The 20,394-nt window shown below is 35.8% G+C and overlaps 1 protein-coding gene across 1 annotated transcript; it reads left to right on the forward strand.

The window, feature by feature from the left end:
• Nucleotides 1-17,978: 17,978 nt before the first annotated feature.
• LOC107044798 (sericin-2-like) lies at nt 17,979-18,755 on the forward strand. Its single transcript, XM_015266830.1, has one exon. It carries the CDS (start codon nt 17,979-17,981, stop codon nt 18,753-18,755), a length of 777 nt encoding a protein of 258 aa, XP_015122316.1.
• The last annotated feature ends 1,639 nt before the right edge of the window (nt 18,756-20,394 follow it).

A 20,394-nucleotide genomic window follows, 5' to 3' on the forward strand; every position in this document is an offset into this window, starting at 1 on the left:
AAAATGTGTTTTTTCTTTCAATCGCGATTTTCTCAAAAACATATTTTTTCTAAAATCTGAAATTTTCACAGAAAATCACCCACAGTATTACGAAAATTACGTAATGATCAGTTGGTACATCGCAATAATGTATAAAATGTTAATTTTTTAATAAGCCACATACTGAAAATGGTGAAATTTCGCGTTGAATCACGCCCAGGGATGCGAAAAAATGACATGACACGTCACTGACCGGTCACATGACACGTCACTGACCGGTCACATGACACGTTAGTGACGGTCATGTGACAGAGACAACCATGACAATCTGCCGTCACGTGACAAAAACGTGACGGTTTTACCATGTGACTGTCACATTCCATCTAATTAGTGGCACCCCAAGAGGCATTAGTTCAAAATTCGAAATTTTTATGATATTCACCGCGCTCGATCGACAATCACAAAGCGTCAAGATGAGTGGCGGTGGTATTTTAGTTGAAAAAAATTCCTGTCTGAAGTTTATTGACTAAATGCCATTCCTCTCACTGGGAATGGTCGATCAGTTGGGATCGATGGATGAATATGAAAACATTTATTTTCGATTGGAAGATTCGACTCTCGGCTGGGCAAAAATTCTACACCAATTTTTAATTAAGATTTTCCACCTAATATTAATCTGAAAATTGCGTACAATTTTCAAAGCAAATTCCGATTCCACGGAATTTTTCAAGGAAAAAATCCACTCAATATTCACCATTTCCTGGCTGAAGGCCCTTGGGCATTTGCCGCGTTGGAAAGTTGGGAGCATTCAAATATTACGTAACGCATTTGTCGGACATTTTAGACCTCCTCCCCGCCCTCCATAACAGGACAGTCACAAAGGTGGACCCCCCCTGCTATATTACATCATAAAATCCAACCCCCCCCCATGTTCTGTCGATAAAATTTTGTTTTTTCCATGAAATGGGATTACGTGAGATTACGTGAAATTCTAAAATTTGTGACAAGATTTTGTGACATAAAAATTCATGACGGTCACATTACATCTAACTAGTTGATTTTTTAGGTCAGTCGATAGTATAACAGAAATTATGACATGAAAAAGAATGACGTCACATGACCGTCATATCTTTGTGACCTGACAGATTTCAAAACGTGACGTCATTTCGCATCCCTGATCACGCTATTATTTCACGAATAAGTGAGTTTTTGATTGACCATTGACAAACAGGAAGATATAAGGGTGGTGGAAAGGAAAATCTGATCAGTTTTTCGGTCGTACTAGTCGAAATCGGATATATCAGCAAATGGACAGTTCCGCGCCGAATTGGAATTTCTAAAATCTCGATGTAAGGGATATTCCTACTGAATTTTTTTTTTCAACTTTGGGCATCAGACAAACACTCTGAGGGAAAAAACATCTGAATGGGGGACGAATTATTACGATAATTATTCTATGGTGCATAAAAAAAATGTTATGGAAAAAGTTTCATTTGCAGATGGAGTTTCCATAGTAATATTGAATAGCGAGGCCACTTTTTTTTCTTAATCTAGGGGTGGTACCAATTTTGCCAATAATTTTTGTAACCTTCCAATTCACATTTTTCAATGAGAAATCGTTGATTTAATAGTGCACTTTTTGTAGGCCTCAAGCAGGCTGTGACGTCACCGCAGTGACGTCGCCATGGCTCTCACTCACTCTCTTAGCGAAAGTCGGCAGGGGCGACGTACACCATCTCTCTCGCACGTTAGCAGCCTAAGTAGTGTGACTGCCGTACTGTGACGTATCAGTCCCAGCAGCGTATGTACGACCGATCAACTTTCAATTCATCATTAGGGATTGACATCACCCAATTTTTTAAAAGAGTAAATTTTTTTTGGTCAAATGCAATAAAACTTTGGTAGATCATTCTTCGACCTATTCTAAGATGATCAGTCTATAACTTATCTCTCTGTTATATTGTCGCTATAATACTCGCCAAGAAAGAATGATGTTCGGGTTTACCCCGACCACCTTCCCATTCGTATCCCTCAACATGGGAGTGGGGAGACTTCGGGCAAAAGCCGAACATCATTCTGTTTTGGCGAGGACTTTATCAACTTTTTTTGAGTCGAAAGATGAGTCATCTTAGAATAGGTCGAAGAATGTTTTGTCAAAATTTCAACGCATTTGACCATGTTAATTTAAATGAATAAGTCGGGGAAATTTAATATTAATGAATGTTCTTTATTATTATAATGAATAACTGTGTATGAATAACTGTACAAGCTCCTTGATCTCTTGGAATAGCAACAAGCCAACTCCTACTGACTTCCCTCTCGATGCCCTACGACACACACACACACAAAATGTACTCTCACGTATAAACTATACAGTGGCAGCACCGTCGAGAAAGTTCAAATGTACATATTCTCAACATGCCTCTTTACATTTATACTTTCTCAGTTTTTCATGACTTTTCGTTTCATTTCAACTTTAACATTGTTCTTCACTTAATGAATCTGTCTTTACCCAGAGATTTAGTGAGGATATCAGCAATATTTTCATTCGTATCGATTTTGACAACATCAATTAATCCTTCCTTAATACTCTCGTGTACCTCATGATACTGTATTTCAATGTATTTCGACTTTCTCGATAAATTTCCACATTTAGCAATTGTCACTGCACCTGAATTATCTTCATAAAACTTTATCGGCTTATCAATCTGAATTTCGAAAATTTCCTCAATTTATCCTTTCACAAATTTAACTTCAGTTAATGACTCTGAGAGTGTAGCATATTCAGCAGCTGTAGACGATTTAGTGACAGATTTCTGTTTCCTTGATTTCCAGTAAATAACATTTCCATACATTCTAATCAAATAACCTCTGGTTGATTTTCGATCGACAATATCGCCTGCCCAGTCAGAGTCTACCAAATAATCAATAATATCTGAATCTCGTGACCTTCTGAATGTCAATTTGAAATCTTTAGTCAAATACAAATATTTTATAACTCTCAATGCATATTTAAAATGTGTATCATCATAACAATTTTGAAATCTACTCAAGGAGTTCGTACTGTATGCAATATCTGGTCTTGCACCTGAACTGATATACAATAACTCTCCAATGATTGCTCGATATTTAATATTTTTATCAACTTCTTCTGATTGTTCTAATTTCAAATTTATCTCCATGGAGGTCTTATAGAGCTTCGCATTCTCCAGATTGTATTTCTCTGCCAACGACTCGATATACTTCTTTTGACTTAGAGTTAATACGTTAGTGTCATAATCATAATCAATGTCAATTCCAATGTAACTTTTAACTTTCCCCATATCTTTCATGTCGAATCTTTGACAAACTAGCTTTAACTTCTTCAATCTTTGAAAATTTTTTACTGCAAATGAGTAAATCATCAACGAATAAGATAATATAAATTGGATTGTTCCCTGGATCTTTCACGTACAGACAATAATCATATTTGCTTCTATCAAATTTCAACTCTTCCAGGAACTTGTGAAAGCAGTCATACCACGACCTTGGGCTCTCTCGTAGACCATAAAGCGACTTATTCAATCTGTAAACTTTATCTGTACCATTTTCATAACCTAGAGGCTGATTTACGTATACTTCTGAAGTGATATTTCCATTTAAAAAAGGAGTTTCTACATCCACTTGTTCGATTTTTAACTTTTTTTGACAGCAATACGACAATAAAATTTTTAATGTCTCCATCTTAGCCATCGGTGAATACGTATCATTGATCTGTTTAGTCTGTTGAAATCCCCTAACAACAAGCCTAGCTTTATACACATTATCCAATTTCTTTCTATATAACCATTTAACATCAATACTTTTCTTATCTTTGGGTCTGTCAACTAGATACCAAGTCACATTCTTTTCAATACAGTCAATTTCTTTATCCATAGCTTTTATCCACTCTTTTGATTCATTACAATCAATCGCCTCTTCAAATTTATTAGGAGTATCAATATCACAGCAATTAACGTATACAAAATGTGCTTCATATTCCTCATTAAAATATTTCTTATTAGGCTTTTTCTCTCTACTAGACCTTCTCAGAGTTTCCTCTGCAACCTTCTTTACTTGTTCTTCTTGTGATTCAGTGGATTCATAATCTGATTCACTCCTCGGTTCTTCATCAATTCCCTCATTGTTATTTTCATATTGCATTCTTTGATTCGTCGTAGTACTGAAACCAATATACTTTACATTATCCTCTACAATGTCAACATGTCTTACGTCAACTACTCGATTATCAATAAGAACTCTGTATCCAACTTCCGAATACCCCAATAATACACCTAGTTTCGCCTTGTCATCCTACTTTGACTTTCTCTGTGACTCATGTGTTCTTACGAAAATTTTACTACCATATAATTTCAAGTGTTTAACATTTGGTTTTTCATTGAAAAATATCTCGTAAGGCGTTTTTACTTCGATTGTGTTTGCTAGTGTCCTATTCTTCAAGTAAGTTGCAGCTTTAACAAATTCTGGCCAATATCTATCACTCACCCCAGCTTCTTTAGCCAAACACCTAGCAGAGTCCATAATTGTTCTATTAAACCGTTCAGCTACTCCATTTAATTCATACACATATGGTGGACATGGTCTCATCTGAATTTCCTTCCGTCTTGTAAAATCATAAACCTGATTGTTCATATACTCTTCCGTTATTATATATTAAATTCTTGATTTCTTCCCAGTCATATTTTCCATCAGATTTACATAACTTTCAAAACAATTAAATACTTCAGCTTTGGACTTGATACAATAGACTTTAGCCAGCTTGGAGTAATCATCAATAAAAGATAGGAAATACTTTTCACCACGTTCTCCAGTGATTGGGTGAGGCCCATTAATGTCTGTGTGTATTAGACATGCTCATATGACCTACTTTAAATTTTCACTTGTCACATAATTGCAAGCGATGGTTCATGACATCACAAAGCACGATGAAATTTTTCAAATTTTTAAAACAATTTCTTCTAGCAGCAACGGACGTTTGAATTTCTTATTACAAAATACGTGCGAACAAGTGGATCCAGTTTAAATGCACTCTTTAAATTAGAATCAATTCAAATCATTGTCAATTTCAATTGGATATTTGATCTAAACGACAATAGGAAACTGATAATTTTTTTCGGATTTTTTAAATGATTAGTTATTAATTTACAAAGTCCGATTTTCGCATAAAATGAGACTTTTGGAGAGCCCTTAACTGCTCTTAAAAATGATCTGATATCGTTCAACTTTGGTAGAATGATTCTTCAACTATCTGACTATTATCTGACGATAGAAAGAATCGTTCATTTCATGTTGAACCAGAGAAAAATGCAAAAAAACATTGACAAATTTCTAGACTGCGACGAGTGTTCGGATCACTGACAACTTTTATTGCGGGCCATTACCTGAAACCGAGAAGGCCAGCCATCTGGCGAGACCTTTTCCCGGATGAGTGTTTGCCTGTAGTCAACCCCAATAAATCATCGTACCTCTTTTTCATCTCCAATGTTTTCAATCAATTATTTTTCGAACCCCAAAGCGACGATAGCATTGTGAGATTCCCTGTTTGATAACAATCTCGGAGAAAGTGGAATGATTGAAATCGGTCAATTAGGGAGGAATGATTAAATAAAATAATTCTATTGATTCTTTGAAATTTCGTATAATTGTACAATATCCATACAAATCTATACGAAAAATTTCACCACTATTGTTAATTTCCCAAGGCTACAGGAAAATTGAATCATAATAAATTGATATTATCACATAAAATACAATACGTATTCGATATATTCTTTAGTTATTAATATTGACAATAATCAACTTAATATCATTCGTTCGAAGTTCTGATTGGCTCATTGGAATTATTTAAAAAATTCTCCAATGAAAACTTCAAGTCCTCTTTCCTGTAATTGGATGATGACTCTCGATATTTCTGAACAACTAATATCAAATTTTGTTCGCTGGCTTCATCTCTTGTAAGCAGATCATTATATTCGCTCACAAGAGATACACTTCTCTCAGCAATATCGTTTGTGACATGAAGAGATTTGATAATTTTGGAAGCTGTCATAAAATCATCTCTCGTCTCCCATATCATAGGGTCGCTATTCAAAAAATCAGAATTAATTTTCAAAATTTCGAAAAAATTTACGGTATTTTTCGTAACAAAATCATCTAAAGTACAGTGTTCGATAAATTTTGAGTCGTTGATTCCCACTTTTCGTTTTTTCCGATCATCCGTGAGAGCAGTTCGAGATTTCATGGCCTGGCACATGTTTCTCTTGCAATCTGCGCTCACGTTCGAATCGAAAAAAGTCAGAGCTATCAACTCCTCTGATAAGTACCACAGGTGATTCACTAACTTCTTCAATGCAGCCCTATAAATTTTTCCATGCCTATCAAAATTTGCATTCTTCACTAAGATTTTTAATAATGATAAATCATTATTGGGAGCTGTTACTGCATTTGAAGTTGTGAACCAAACCTTGTGATACACGAGGACGACGAAAATGCACACATCAATTAATCCTGATTTTTCTGCAGCCGTTAAACGAAACTGATCCCGGAACAAAAAAATTTTTAAAGAAAAGATTACCTTCGCCATCCATCTGGCATGGTGAATGGGAATCAATGCCCGAAATCGATTGCCTTTGGGCAGATTTCCTCCAAGAAACAACACCACCAGCTCCGAAAATTCTCGATAATCCTTGCGGATGTTGTTCTCCTACACAGTAGACAAACAAAAACTATTTCATGTAATTCTTCAACTTGATATGTGGGATAGTAATGACATCGAAAGTGTGAATTTAAGAAATTCATCTCCTCAGAGACTTGTGACTAACCTTCAACTGTGCTTCAGCAAAATCGAGAATGTCTGTTTTGTTAGCCTCCAAGGTTTCCTTCACAGTAAGATCAGCGACTCCCGATGAAAAGGTTTCTTTATCCAGGTTGCTCCACTGCTCTTGAAAGCGTTTGAAAATCAAGACGTCAGGACCTGACGTAGGACCCATCGAAGCTTCGAACACCGCTTTCAAGAGAAGTTCGAAGACGTGATGTCGACATGCCATGTACAGCAAGTTCCTTCCAAGTCTTCCTTCCAGCAGAAGACAGGCACCTTTTTCATTTCCTGTGTTGCTAGAAGTGGTGTCGAAGACCATAGAACAGACCTCGTCCAGGATACCCCATTCTTTGAAGCTATGGNTTTCAAGAGAAGTTCGAAGACGTGATGTCGACATGCCATGTACAGCAAGTTCCTTCCAAGTCTTCCTTCCAGCAGAAGACAGGCACCTTTTTCATTTCCTGTGTTGCTAGAAGTGGTGTCGAAGACCATAGAACAGACCTCGTCCAGGATACCCCATTCTTTGAAGCTATGGTATATAGCCTGGGCCTGCCCTTCCCCAGTTCCACTTTTGATCATCGGCACACCGAATAGCTGCTGAAAATCATGTCCAGACACGAGAATTGGAAGTCGATCAATTGTCTCGAATTTGTTGTCAGGCGCTGACATTCTTTTGCCGTCCCAATGAACCGTCAGAATGTGACAAGATCTGTTCTTCATATTTTCTCTGATTGTGTCACTGAGCGACTTTCGATGCATTTGGCGGCTTCGACGTACCGTTTCACGGCTCAAATGAACGTCGTCCAAAGTTATGCCAAACTTCATAAGAGCAGCTGCTAACAGACATGCCGCCGTCCAATCACCAATTTTGGCTTGATCCAAAATCGCGGTGATGTCCGGAGTCATGATTTTTAACTTTTTTGGCCTTGACGTTGATGCTACCTCGAAGTTACTATCAACCTCTTCATTATCGTCAATTTGTTTCAGAACTTCTTTGATGTCATCTTCTTTATCAAGAAGATAATTTCCAAAATTTGCCGCAATCCCACTCGGTTGTACTAAAAATTGAAATATAGCTACAAATAATGAGATCCGAAAATAGAATCACGTGTTATAACGATATAACATGAAATTTTACGAAAGGCAACTCCCTGTCCACTGATGGTCTAAAGGAGGCAACTGTAAATATCTTCGTAGATAATTGAAATACGAAAAGAAAACAAAAGACAAAATTTCACTGATACGCAAAATACGAAATGCCAGATTTGTGTAATTTGACCAGAGGAACGATTTGTGATTTAATCTCCCCAATGTGTCATCTACAGCTCCTGGGAAAATTGAAGTTTAATTTGAAATTCTCGATAATCCGTGTAAGCATAATGTTCACTGAAAAATACCAACGAATTCGGATTCTTCCCTTCCAAAAACATGAAAAATGGCTCGAAATTCAATGAACGCATTTTTGTATAGGGATAATTCCACCAAAAATTTGTTCGATAGAACTGGAATTTGGTCGCGAAATTTTCGATTGTCATTTGTTAATTTCTTTTCATTCTATCAATCGAAATGGAAGTATTCATGAAGTTTGAGCCCTTTATCTCGTCCTGCGATTGAGATATGAATTTTTTTTTATTTTGAAAAAATGAAATTTTCAAATTGTTCGGTTTTGGTTTTTCCGCGATTTACCCCGTGACAAAACGCGATTTTAACGCGATTTACCCCAAAAAACGTTACAAATTGCAATTTGACCAGGTTACCCAAGTTTTTTATCCAATTTTCTTCTTTCAACTTCGATATTATGGAAATACCAATGTAAATTCCGCTAATCCACCTTGCGCTCCCAAAAATGGTTCGAGATATCGAATAAAAATAGCTATTTTCATCACAAGGTCCACAAAGTATTTTCTGACGAATGTGGTTTTGTATATAATCACTATAATCACATTCATCAGAAAATACTTTTGGACCGTATGATGAATGCAATTTTTCATCAGAAGGCCTCTAAACCGCGATCAAACCGAGCGAAGCGAGGTTAGAATCGCGGTTTACCGGGTCTTCTCACGAAAATAACATTAACGGCACAATAATGTTAGTTTTTATTCCATTTCTTGACTAATTTTTGGAAGCGCAGGGTGGATCAGCGGGATTTTCATTGGTATTTTTATGTGTTCAAAGATGAAAAAAGAAAATTGAAAAAAAAAGTTGCGTAACCTGGTCAAATCGGAATTTATAACGTTTTTTTTGGTAAATCGCGTTAAAATCACGTTTTTTCACTCAATAAATCACAGAAAAACGGAAACATAATTTTCTTTTTGAAAATTGCAGACTTTTTTCGGTGGAAGAACATAATAGAACTTTTTCAAATTTTTATTTGCTACGCTTCAAATAAAACTGTAGAATGNGAACTTGTTCAAATTTTTATTTGCTACGCTTCAAATAAAACCGAAGAATTTAAAAATTTCACTTTTACAAAATGAAAAAAAAAATCATATCTCAGTCGCAGGACGAGATAAAGGGCTCAAACTTCATGAATACTTTCATTTCGATTGGTTGAATAGAAAGAAATTAAAAAATGACAATCAACAATTTTGAGACCAAATTCCAGTTCGATATTTGGCAGAATTGCCCATATAGAAAGAAGGCATGGACTATTTTTGTAGGGCACGGAGTTGAAATATTTGTAATTGAATGCAAAAAAAAAATCACCCAATCATCAGTGGTCACGGAATTGCCCTTGATTAACTAGCTATGATCATTTGATGAAATTGAAAAAGCTCACGGTCTTTCTTACCTGGTTCTGTGAATTCGGTCGTTTCGTTTTCTTCGTGGTCAGCAGTTCTATCCCAATTCATATGGACTCCTGTATCGATAATCATATCTAACAAACCTTTCCGTCCTTTTTCTGTTTTGTGAGAAATCTCAAATAAGTCTTCCAGCATACATTTGAAATCAATCTCCTTTGATTGATATACTACGGATTTCTTTTTCTCAGGACTATATTTGAGCAGTTTCTTGTAATCCTCCACCAATTTCTTGATTTTGGTAATCGCATGACACTCTTCGATCATTGGAATGCCCACGTATTCCCAAAACACAAGACATTTCCGCACAACATGAGTTGCAGCCTCACGAGCTGTAAAGTCGCAGTACCGAGTGTAATAAAAATAACACTCCAGTACTTGTTTATTCGAAGGTAACTGGTTACCAACTATTTCCGATCTCATTCTACGGATTAGCGGAATTTCTAAATCTTTTCTTGTTTCCGGCATTTTTCTACACATGCTGTTTCGATAGTATGAAAACAGAAATTAAGACTGCGATCTTTGATGTTCGGGAGGTCTTCCTCGACTATCCTTTAGTGAGAACAAGGGTTTCGGCAGACGGTATGCAATCTGAAAATTTACAGAATTCGAAAACTAGCCACCCGAGTCGAAAAAGTTCGTCGATTTTAGGTATAAATGACCCTGAGTTCGTCGGGATTTAGTCGTAAAGTTGCATTCTGCAACCTCAAACCGACGAACGACGAATGGGTTGGTCGGTTTTTGGTATGATCCTTTTTCTCGCCCGAGTTAGTATCCTGTGCTGGCTACAGGAAGGATACTAAATACCGACGAACGTCGAGTGAGGTCTCTTGAAAATTCTTCAAAGTCCCACGGGCACTTAGAAAAATTTGTCCAGTTTTGTTTTTCTTCTATCTCTTTGCGGGCACTTGGAAAAATTTATCCTTCGACGATTTTCTTCAAGTCTTATGTGGAAATTTTTTATCAGCGATAATATCTGCTTACGATTTATTTTATTCCGTCCCAGAAGGCTTTCAAAATAATTAGGATAGAGAAATTTTACCTTCGATTTTTAAGAAGTCTCAATAAAGAAAATTCCCATGTTTCGGAAGACCAATTTTTAAATAAAAATAATTCTCAGTTTTACTACTTTTCATTTTTTGTATTTTAGGATTTTTTCAATATTGCTCTCTATTTCCCTTTGATTCTCCACAAGTTTCAATACAGGAAATTCTCATATTTTGAAAAAATTATTTTTTTAATTATAATTTTCAGTTTCACTTTTTTTGCTTCCGAATGGAAGCATTGCAATCGTTCCATTTTTCGATTCTCCAATTTTGCTTGGAAACTATGTAGAATGGTCTGAAACGCAAAAATACCAAGATTGACCACCCCATGTGTATGTGCAGGTGTATACTTAGTGGTCAGCTTTTAGAAAATTTCAGAATTAAGGGACTAAAATGATTCAAAAAAATCTTAAATTATGTTAGATTTTAGGTATTAATGACGACTAACTCTGTGCTAAATTTCAGCCCAATCGATCCAGCCGTTTTCGAGAAATCGTAATTTGTTTTTAAATCGTTTTTCGCAAATATCTCGAAAACTATTCAAGCGATTCATATTTTTTTATCAAATACTCGTCTTGAGGTCCCCTGAAAAAAAAAGAATGAATTGTGTGGACAAGAAGGAGATAATATTCACTTTACTCGTTGCTCAAAGGTTTTTCAGTTGAAATATCAATGATAAGAGCCAGCATATACAATTTCTTTTTTATTCAAGTTATAAAATTTTACAATCTTGGAATATTTTGATCATTTCGTTGGCGTTATTCTTCTTCAAGTGCATTAACTCTCTCAGCGATATAGGACAAATCATTATGATTTACATAAAAACATACAGAGATCAAGGGTTCAACTTGTACTGCAATTTTTTCGTTCAATATTCTGCAGCAGAATAGATGTGGGATTTTCAATTGTTCCGATGCGTAATTAGTTATTACATTTCCATCAAGTACTACGAGCTGAAGAATTGCAAAATGTTTACCCTCACAGAAACATTGATTTCTTTTACACTCACAAGTGGTAATTTTTACAAATTCCATAATCTTGCCAAATTCCTTCTTGCCAGAACTCTCAAAAGAGACGAATGAAGAATTCGTTCGTAGGTTTTTTTTGTATGAATCACTTATGTATAATAGTTTATTCTTGAGGAGTCGATTATAGCTTCTCAGACTCGCTAGGGTTCCTTCGGTCGGAATTCCAATAAGATCAAGTAAAGCAATAGATTTGTCTATACTGCACTTGGTGTAAGTCCCAACACTATGGCAATTATTGAATGATTCAATGATTTTTACTTGTTTCTTGGAATATGTAACAAAATTACGTAAAGGTCCTTCTGGTAATTTTAACAACATTGATGAAAATTTCAGAAATTCACAATGAGAATTAGCAATTTGTGACTCCAAGTCGGTAGTACCGTGAACTAATTTCACTAATTGTCCATTGATATTTTCAAGCGAAAAGCATGAATTGACCCAAAGAGGACCGAACATTTCAACATTACGGGGCAAATGTAGTAATTGATGAATGTTAATGCTGCAGAAGCGAGTTCCGTACAGACTCGAAACTTTACGCACAAAATTATGCAAAAGTGTTTCAGCAATTTTTACATCCAGAGAAATAACTTTATCCGAATTCAATGGCAAAATTCCAATAATTAGCTCTGCATAACGATGGAAATATTCTTCTTGCATCACTAAAGATAATACAATGGGTGAATAATAAAAAAACCAAGATTTGAGTTCTGAAGCCTTCCATTGTGTGTAGTGTAAAATACCTCGAGGCATTCGATGAATGAACTTGGGTGGTTTAATTTTCATCAGATAATCATCAATAAGTGTTATCATTGACCGAAGAGAGAAACGTGAAGAACTGTACATTGGGTCGAACCATAATTTTAGCAATTTTTTTACAACTCCTTCATAAATAACATGCATTGAATCAATTCCACTGCCTTCAATATAGTCAGGCATAACTGATCCAAGGATACTTGGTCCCTTGACCCCTTTCTCCAGTTTGACATTATCAGGATTGCTCTTTGCTTTTCTGTTATCATTTACCATATATGCATAGATTTTAGTTTGTTCCAATGTTCGAATGTCAAAATTTTCAGCGTACGGATAGACCAACAATGATTTTCCAGATGGTAATTTCGTAGGTTTTGCCTGCCACTCACAATTGGGACACCCATAATATCCATTGAATTGACTGAGATTCAAAAACAAACTTTTTGCTGGCAAGTCGCATGTACCACATAAGAGGATAGCACGTAATGGAATTTTGTCCTGCATACACGGAATTTTAATATCAATACCATGATATAATTCCTTTAACTAGGAATGGAATGAGTCCACGAAAATATTGGGGGATGGTTTGTCTGCCCCGAACCATAGTCCAGCCAGTATCGTATTTTCTCGAAGCACTCGTTTCTCGTAGGGCAGTTCATTGATTCGCAAATAAAATGGCCAGATACTCGCTTGAGAACTTTTGAACACAGGCACTCCGTCGGTACACCATGTCAGTGATATATTGTTTGGGGAAGCAAAATAGTCCATGTAATTCTGGTATAAGTTTCCATCATACAGGTCCTCTAAATAATCTTTGGTTCCATTGTGCAGGTTGTTATGAGAGCGATGCAATAGTTGGAAGTAACCTTCTCTGTTCAAAATTGTTTGCAACTGGTCAGTGATAGAAAATTTAATGAAATGTCGTGTTCCTTCATTTCGTTTACACTGCTTACAAATTTCCGTCCCATTTTGAAGTGATGAAAAATATTTTTTGTAGAAAAATTTCTTCTCCCAACACTTATTAGTCATTCCGAAATTTTTTTTGAAAAAGTATAGGCTCATCTTCTGTAGCTCTTGTTTGAGACAATGAAAATTGATAATAGCTATAATATCTGCCAGGCATGAATCCGTGATATTGTGAGACAAGACCAGACTTAATAATAGCAACATACTCTCTTCAAAACTTATGGGAGCACCTTTGTAGATCGGCTGATTGTAACGTGGATCTCCACCCTCTTCATCCTCGTCATCGCTAGACCCTAAAGTTTCTTCCTCGTCTTCATTGAGATTATAATATGCGTCATTTTCAAAAAAATAGTGGGAGTCATCTTCATTTTGCTCTACTTCTCCTGCATCACTCTGCTCATCTTCGTCAGAAGAATCGATGATGTCTTCATATGAAAATATTTGATTAGTTGCAGCAGCTTCGTTGATACTCATAACTTCCGTCATTGAATTGAGACTAGGATCCTCGGTTCATGATAGTGGGCTGCAAAATTTCAATTAGTCTTGTAATGGAAGTACGACGTATGTTTTCGGTAAAATTTTTAATTTGAAAAATACGGTGAAAATACGGGATCGTTCATCCCATTTTTTACGAATGTGATGTAATGGTGGAATTAATGATTTTCATGAATTTAATGTCCTATGAATTTCATGAATTTTCCAATAAAAAGTTGAAAGGTTATTTTTTAATTTTTTTAAAGAGAAAAAATTTATTTTCAAAGAGAAAGAAGATTTTTTTCTAACCTCACCTTTGTCTAAAATGAAAAAATATTCATTGCATCGTTAAAGTGCCATCGCATAATATCATTTCAGCTATAATTGAATTTACGTACCTTTCTAGAATATTTGAAGAGGTTTCTGGAGAACATTGATGTACGCGAGCATCACAATTTACATTCACTGGTATTTCAACATTGTTGCTGTTAGAAACGTCAACAAATTTTTTCAATGAATTTGAGGCTTTCAACGCTTTTATTTTTGAATGTCGGCGATAAAGTCCGCTTTTTGAGAGTTCACTCGATTTTTTTGACATGTTTGAAATAATTGAAAAAAAAATCTCTCAGGCACAGTCATAAGTTATAAACAAAATGCTTGTGAAAATTTCAACAATCGGTTAATACTGAGGAAAACGCAGTTACCAATTGAGTCATTGAAAATGGGTTCGTGTGTACAGGGTGTTTCAGACTCATTCATCACACCTTTACGAGTGTACGAAGTCCATAAGGGACGACACCCTCTAAGTCACCCTGTATACTACTTCACCAATGAAGCGCCACCTAACGCGAGTGGGGCTTCTCAGTTGACCTTGAGTCTTTGAATAGTGCAACACGGTGCCACGCGAAGAAAGTGTCTGTGTCTCTTTGAAAGAATTATTCATATTTTTTCGTTTTGACAAGTAATCTTCGACATGACAGACATGAAGGGAAAGTTTTATTTAGTTTTCTGGATTGATACCCGAGAAAAATCCATCGAGAAAAGTAGTACGATTTTTAGAAAGAAAAAACGTCAAGTGGACACTGTGATGAAGTTACCATGGAAAGACGATAAGACCGGGAAAATCATCAACTTGGATGCAAAAATTTTGAAATTTCATGGTCAGTTTTTTTCCTAATTATGATTGAACCATCGAAATTTTCATCTAGATATAGTAACGAAGGATCTGTTCATTAATCCCGCTAGAGTCTATATTTTTAAATCTAAATTTTTGTGATTTAAAGTTCTATAATTGAGGAAATTGTTGATCGTAATTGTGGCTTAGGATTTGTCCTTTTTCATTCCTACATTGAATTTTTAGCTGTCAATTTCAAAAGTGTTGTGAGAGAAAGACTCATCTTTGGAAGGGTATGAAAAGGAGAAAGAAAAGGAGAGATGAAGTTCCCCCCCACCTTTCAGGGGACGAGAAATTTTTTCCCATTCAAGGGGTCCGTCTAAAGTAATAAAACTGCAATGTACACATTTGGCCGGATTTTTTTTCGAATTTCCCAGGGTTCGAAGTGACGCAGAACGTCCCAAGTTTATGGTAGAGCCTCTCTTTCTCCTTCCTTAGGAGGAATAGTGGAAGAGGCACAGAGACAAAAAAATAACCAGCCGACCCTAACTCTCTCTCACTCCCTTTCCCCCGGTCGGTTTATTTATCTACCTCTTCCTCTATTTCTATCTTTCTCCGTCTCCCACAGGAAGGTAGAAAATCCTTCTTCAATTTTGAAACAATTATTATGAAAAAAATATTACGAACCAATTGCTATTCCATAAAATTTTCCTTCAATTATAGTAGCTCTACCCTTTGAGAAATTGAGAAATTATTAAAAACTGCAAAGAATTTCCAGAACAATTGACTATATTCGGAATCGTAATTTTGTTCTTAATTTAATTACTATTTTGGGTGAAAAAAAAGGAAAATTCTACAAAATCTGAATTTAACCGAGCGTTCCATCAGAAAATCAACATTTCCATTGTAATAAAGGCTCAAATTTCACTTGTTTTCATCGGAGAAGAAAAAAAACACTAAATTTTTTGATGACGCACAGAAAATAATTGACCGGTTTGCAAACACATTTCATTATTAATTTATAAGAAGGGAACGTTCAAAAAAAATATCAATATTTTACCAAATGTACCTTAAATAATACTTGTCGGTAATGAATTTTTTGTATTTTTTACCATGCAATTTAATGGGAAAATTAAAAATATCCAAATCTATAACACAGCCCGTCAAAAGCTACTTCAAGTAATGAAGGAATGAATTTCCTGCAATGGCACATATTTTAAAAATAGCGATCGACATATATATCAAATGATAATAGTCTGATAGAACATTTACTAAAAATAATAACTAGCATTGTTATATTTACTGATGAATAATTATTTCACTTGCTTTTTTTCTGAATTCATTGGAAACGATGAACGTACTCCACATGGGGCGAGCAAGAATGATTGAAATTATATACGTGATTATCTTCAATTTTTTCAGGTGATCATGCTTTTTTGGATACTTTTATCGTAGATTCGTAGACTGGAACAATCTGTGACTAACACCAGAAAGCTTTCGCGAAACGGATATTGGACAAAAGATCCGAATTGCATGCAAATTCGAGAGATGAGAAAAAAAAGCGGGCTGCAGTTAATCACCAGTATGAAGAGCAGCTGCTCCTACGGCCATCGTTCTTTGAGACTAATTGGCATGGATCAAAACAAAGGAAACGATCAATTGAAATTTCTGAGCCTCATAAAAGTCATGAAGTCACTGATAACAGTTCCAGCAGCCATTCAGATGAGAGTGATGATGAAGCAAGTGTTCCAAAGAAGCGATCGAGGCTGAGAAAGTCAGGGAGTCATCAAGTAACACTAGCAATAGAATCGAGTTCAAGAAATCAACAAAAAGGGTTGAGACAATCACAAGGTTGTGCCTCATATTCTAAAATGAAGACACTGACAGATAAGAACCTAGGTGAAACAGATTACTCTGATGGAGAGACTCCGATGGAAGAGTACCCAACTTCAACTACTACTGATACAATCCCTGTATCACCATTTTCATGTTTACACATATTCCTGATGGTAAATAATTCTACTATAGCTCTCTAATAATACTTAATTATATTCGACTACGGAAAAATAATTAATGTGTCTAATATTAAAAACATTGTTCCAGTAACCCCTGAACTGATAACTACCGCTGAAACTTTCGTCCAAATATTGAAAACAATGGACGCAATGAAAGCAAAGAAAAATCTGGAAGAATTGAAACAGGTGATATGCATTCCCGGGAGTTTTCCCTCGAAATTAATTTTTATCAAGTGATATTGAGAATCGCTAGATTACTCATTTATTTACAATACAGATCATCTATTTTTTTTACAGTTACACAAAGAAGCTCGAACACCAGGTGCTACTAAGGTAACTTTCTACAAGACTCTTCACTTTTATACCATATGACTTTCCCTAATGCAATAGTTCAATGGATCATAATTCGGAATGAAATGAGTGTTCATTGGAAAATTTTCATGCTAATTATCAGATTCTTATGATGATTTTATGTTTGCTCATATTCTAGGTGGAAATACATCCTGATACTCGTGTTTATATCGATGAATCTCACCTTACTCTAGCAACGAAGCAATTTGCGTGTAATGGGAATTGGAAAAAATTAACTACCAGCATATTTGTTGAGCTGTACGATAAAACTCTGGAATATATGTCTATCGGGGGACTAAAGGCAACGTGAAACTACCCAAGAAGACTTGGAAAGCCGTACAAAGTAAGAGACACTGTTTTGTATTCTATTCCTAGGTGATGGGAAACATTAATTTCACTCATTAATTTATACTAATTGTTTCCAGAGTTTATTCAAGACAAAGCAGCTGTGAGTGATGCTGACTTTACTACTCATGTCAACAGAATATATACCAACCGTAAGAAGAAAGAAGCAAAGATCAAAAACCTAAGAAAAAATGATGGGACGTCGGGCAAACAGAAGAGAGCAATTAAGGAATCACCCGAACTTGGCGAAGAGATGTCAATTGATGTATGCCTATCTGATGAATCTTCAGATGAGAATTGGAAGACTGACTCAAACAACAGCAACACTATATCTAAACCATCTGGTTTTACGTCATCAAATGGACAGAACGCCACAAATGATAGTCTTGCCGGACATACAAGTGGGACACCTAGGAGTACCTCGTCTTCACCGATCACTCCCAACTCCTATCAGCAGAGACAATCTGCCCCACATGGACAGAACGCCACAAATGTTAGTCTTGCTGGACATATAAGTGGGACATCTAGGAGTACCTCATCTTCACCGATCATTCCCAACTTCTATCAGCAGAGACAATCTGCTCCACATGGACAGAACTCCACAAATGATAGTCTTGCCGGACATACAAGTGGGAAATCTAGGAGTACCTCGTCTTCACCGATCACTCCCAACTTCTATCAGCAGAGACAATCTGCTCCACATGGACTGAACGCCACAAATGATAATCTTTCCGGATATACAAGTGGGACATCTGGGAGTACCTCGTCTTCACCGATCACTCCCAACTCCTATCAGCAGAGACAATCTGCTCCACATGAGCCCTCTACGATAGATGAATCTAGGGAGACTTCTACGCGAGATTGTGGGAATACCTTCTCAATGTATTCACAAAATCCGATGCCAACGATGCCAGATCCTTTCGATATTCGGTACCAACAGTATCAATCGTGGACTGATAACAATAATTGTTATCCTTTAAGACACGAGGGATATGAATATCAAGATCCTACATCTTATCTTCAGCTTTAATAGATTGTGATTCTAAAAATTATATCCACGATTAAAAAAAAAAACAAAAATCAGGCCCGGTCGCGCGCTTCGCGCGCTCCCTCTTNCGGTAGGGGTTGGTGGAATTGGATGTGACCCATTACGGGTCGCACCAATAACTTCCCGACCATTTGTTTTTTCTTTCATTAATTTTTTTATTATGTATTTATTCAATCTTTTTCTCACATTTCTCCGAGGAAATACCCATAGAAGACAAGAAAATCCGTGCGTGTGCTCGTACTCACACACACTCCCATGCACACACATCGCCGTATTCCGCATCGAGAAAAGATGTAATTTATCAGAAAAGTAAAATTGTTTCTTGAATGTATATCGATTTCGAAAAAAGCTAGTGAACTGCTGATTAAATGTCTTCCAGTATTCCATGATTTGTGCGTTATATCAAGATTCATCGTTTCTAACAAAAAACAATTGAAATCGCATCGTTATGCACGGAGAAATGGCCTCGTTTACAAAAAAAACGCTAATTTTCGACTTTTTTCCAAATGTTTTTTGGAAAAAACTGGAGAAACGCTGAGACGATCATCTCCATAATCTAATCAGGTTCAAGTCACATGAAAATACAGCGATTAAACAAAAAAAAAGTCAAATCGCATCGTTTGTTCAGGAGGAATCGTGGCACAAAATTTTTGTCACAGACGTACGCACACACATACACACATCCACACATACAGACAGGTACCTGAAAAGGGTCAGAAGTGGTTCCAAAGGTCATGAAACGTGGAGAAATGCTTAAATTTCCACATTCGATTTTCGGGGTTATTACAATAACTTCCTCCCTTCGGGTCGGGAAGTTAAAAACTGTGTTGAATTTATATGCATACATATATCCTAGTTTAGCACTACTCCAAAGAATCATCAAGTCACACGCGTATTCCAAATAATGACTAAATTTTGAAGTGTGTTAATTGACATAAGTGTAGTTAATGGAATGCATATGGGAGATTTCATGCCGAATCAGCCACCATTTCTATATAGCACTATAATATTACTATAATATTACTGAACAACATCCGTGATAGATTGGCCCTTACCCAAAAATTGAATTTAGAAAATCAAAAATCAAAAAATGTCTTATTAAACGCCACTGGGATACTGAAGCATTTTCATTCGGAAGGTACTTGAAAAAACAAACAGGATCGTTCTGCACTCATTCAAATTAGCTTATTTATATGCAAGATAAGTTTCTGAAAATTTGAGCTAGATTCATGAGTGTTAGGCAAACGGGTGGTGCGAAGACAATGAAAATTTACAGAAATTCTTGATTTCTAGAGTACTTGAGCTTGGACATGCCAATTAACCTTCATAAGACAAAGAAAATTCAAGGTGACTGAGTGACTGAGGCATGGATATCCCATACATAAAAACATTATTGTTCAGTTATTCTTAAACTATTTTTTAAGTATTTAAAAATTAGAATTTCTGTGCAATGTATCCAAAATTAATTGATATTGGATTTCATGAATATTTTATCCAACCAAGTTTTATAGTATATTGAATCAAGAAAGTTAAATATTTAGTGACGGACAATCAAGTAGTAAATGTATGAATCGATATATATATATATATATATATATATATATATATATATATATATATT

Source organism: Diachasma alloeum, unplaced genomic scaffold (assembly GCF_001412515.2).
Source record: "Diachasma alloeum isolate Michigan unplaced genomic scaffold, Dall2.0 Dall_scaffold_00809, whole genome shotgun sequence".
Taxonomy (NCBI): Eukaryota; Metazoa; Arthropoda; class Insecta; order Hymenoptera; family Braconidae; genus Diachasma; species Diachasma alloeum.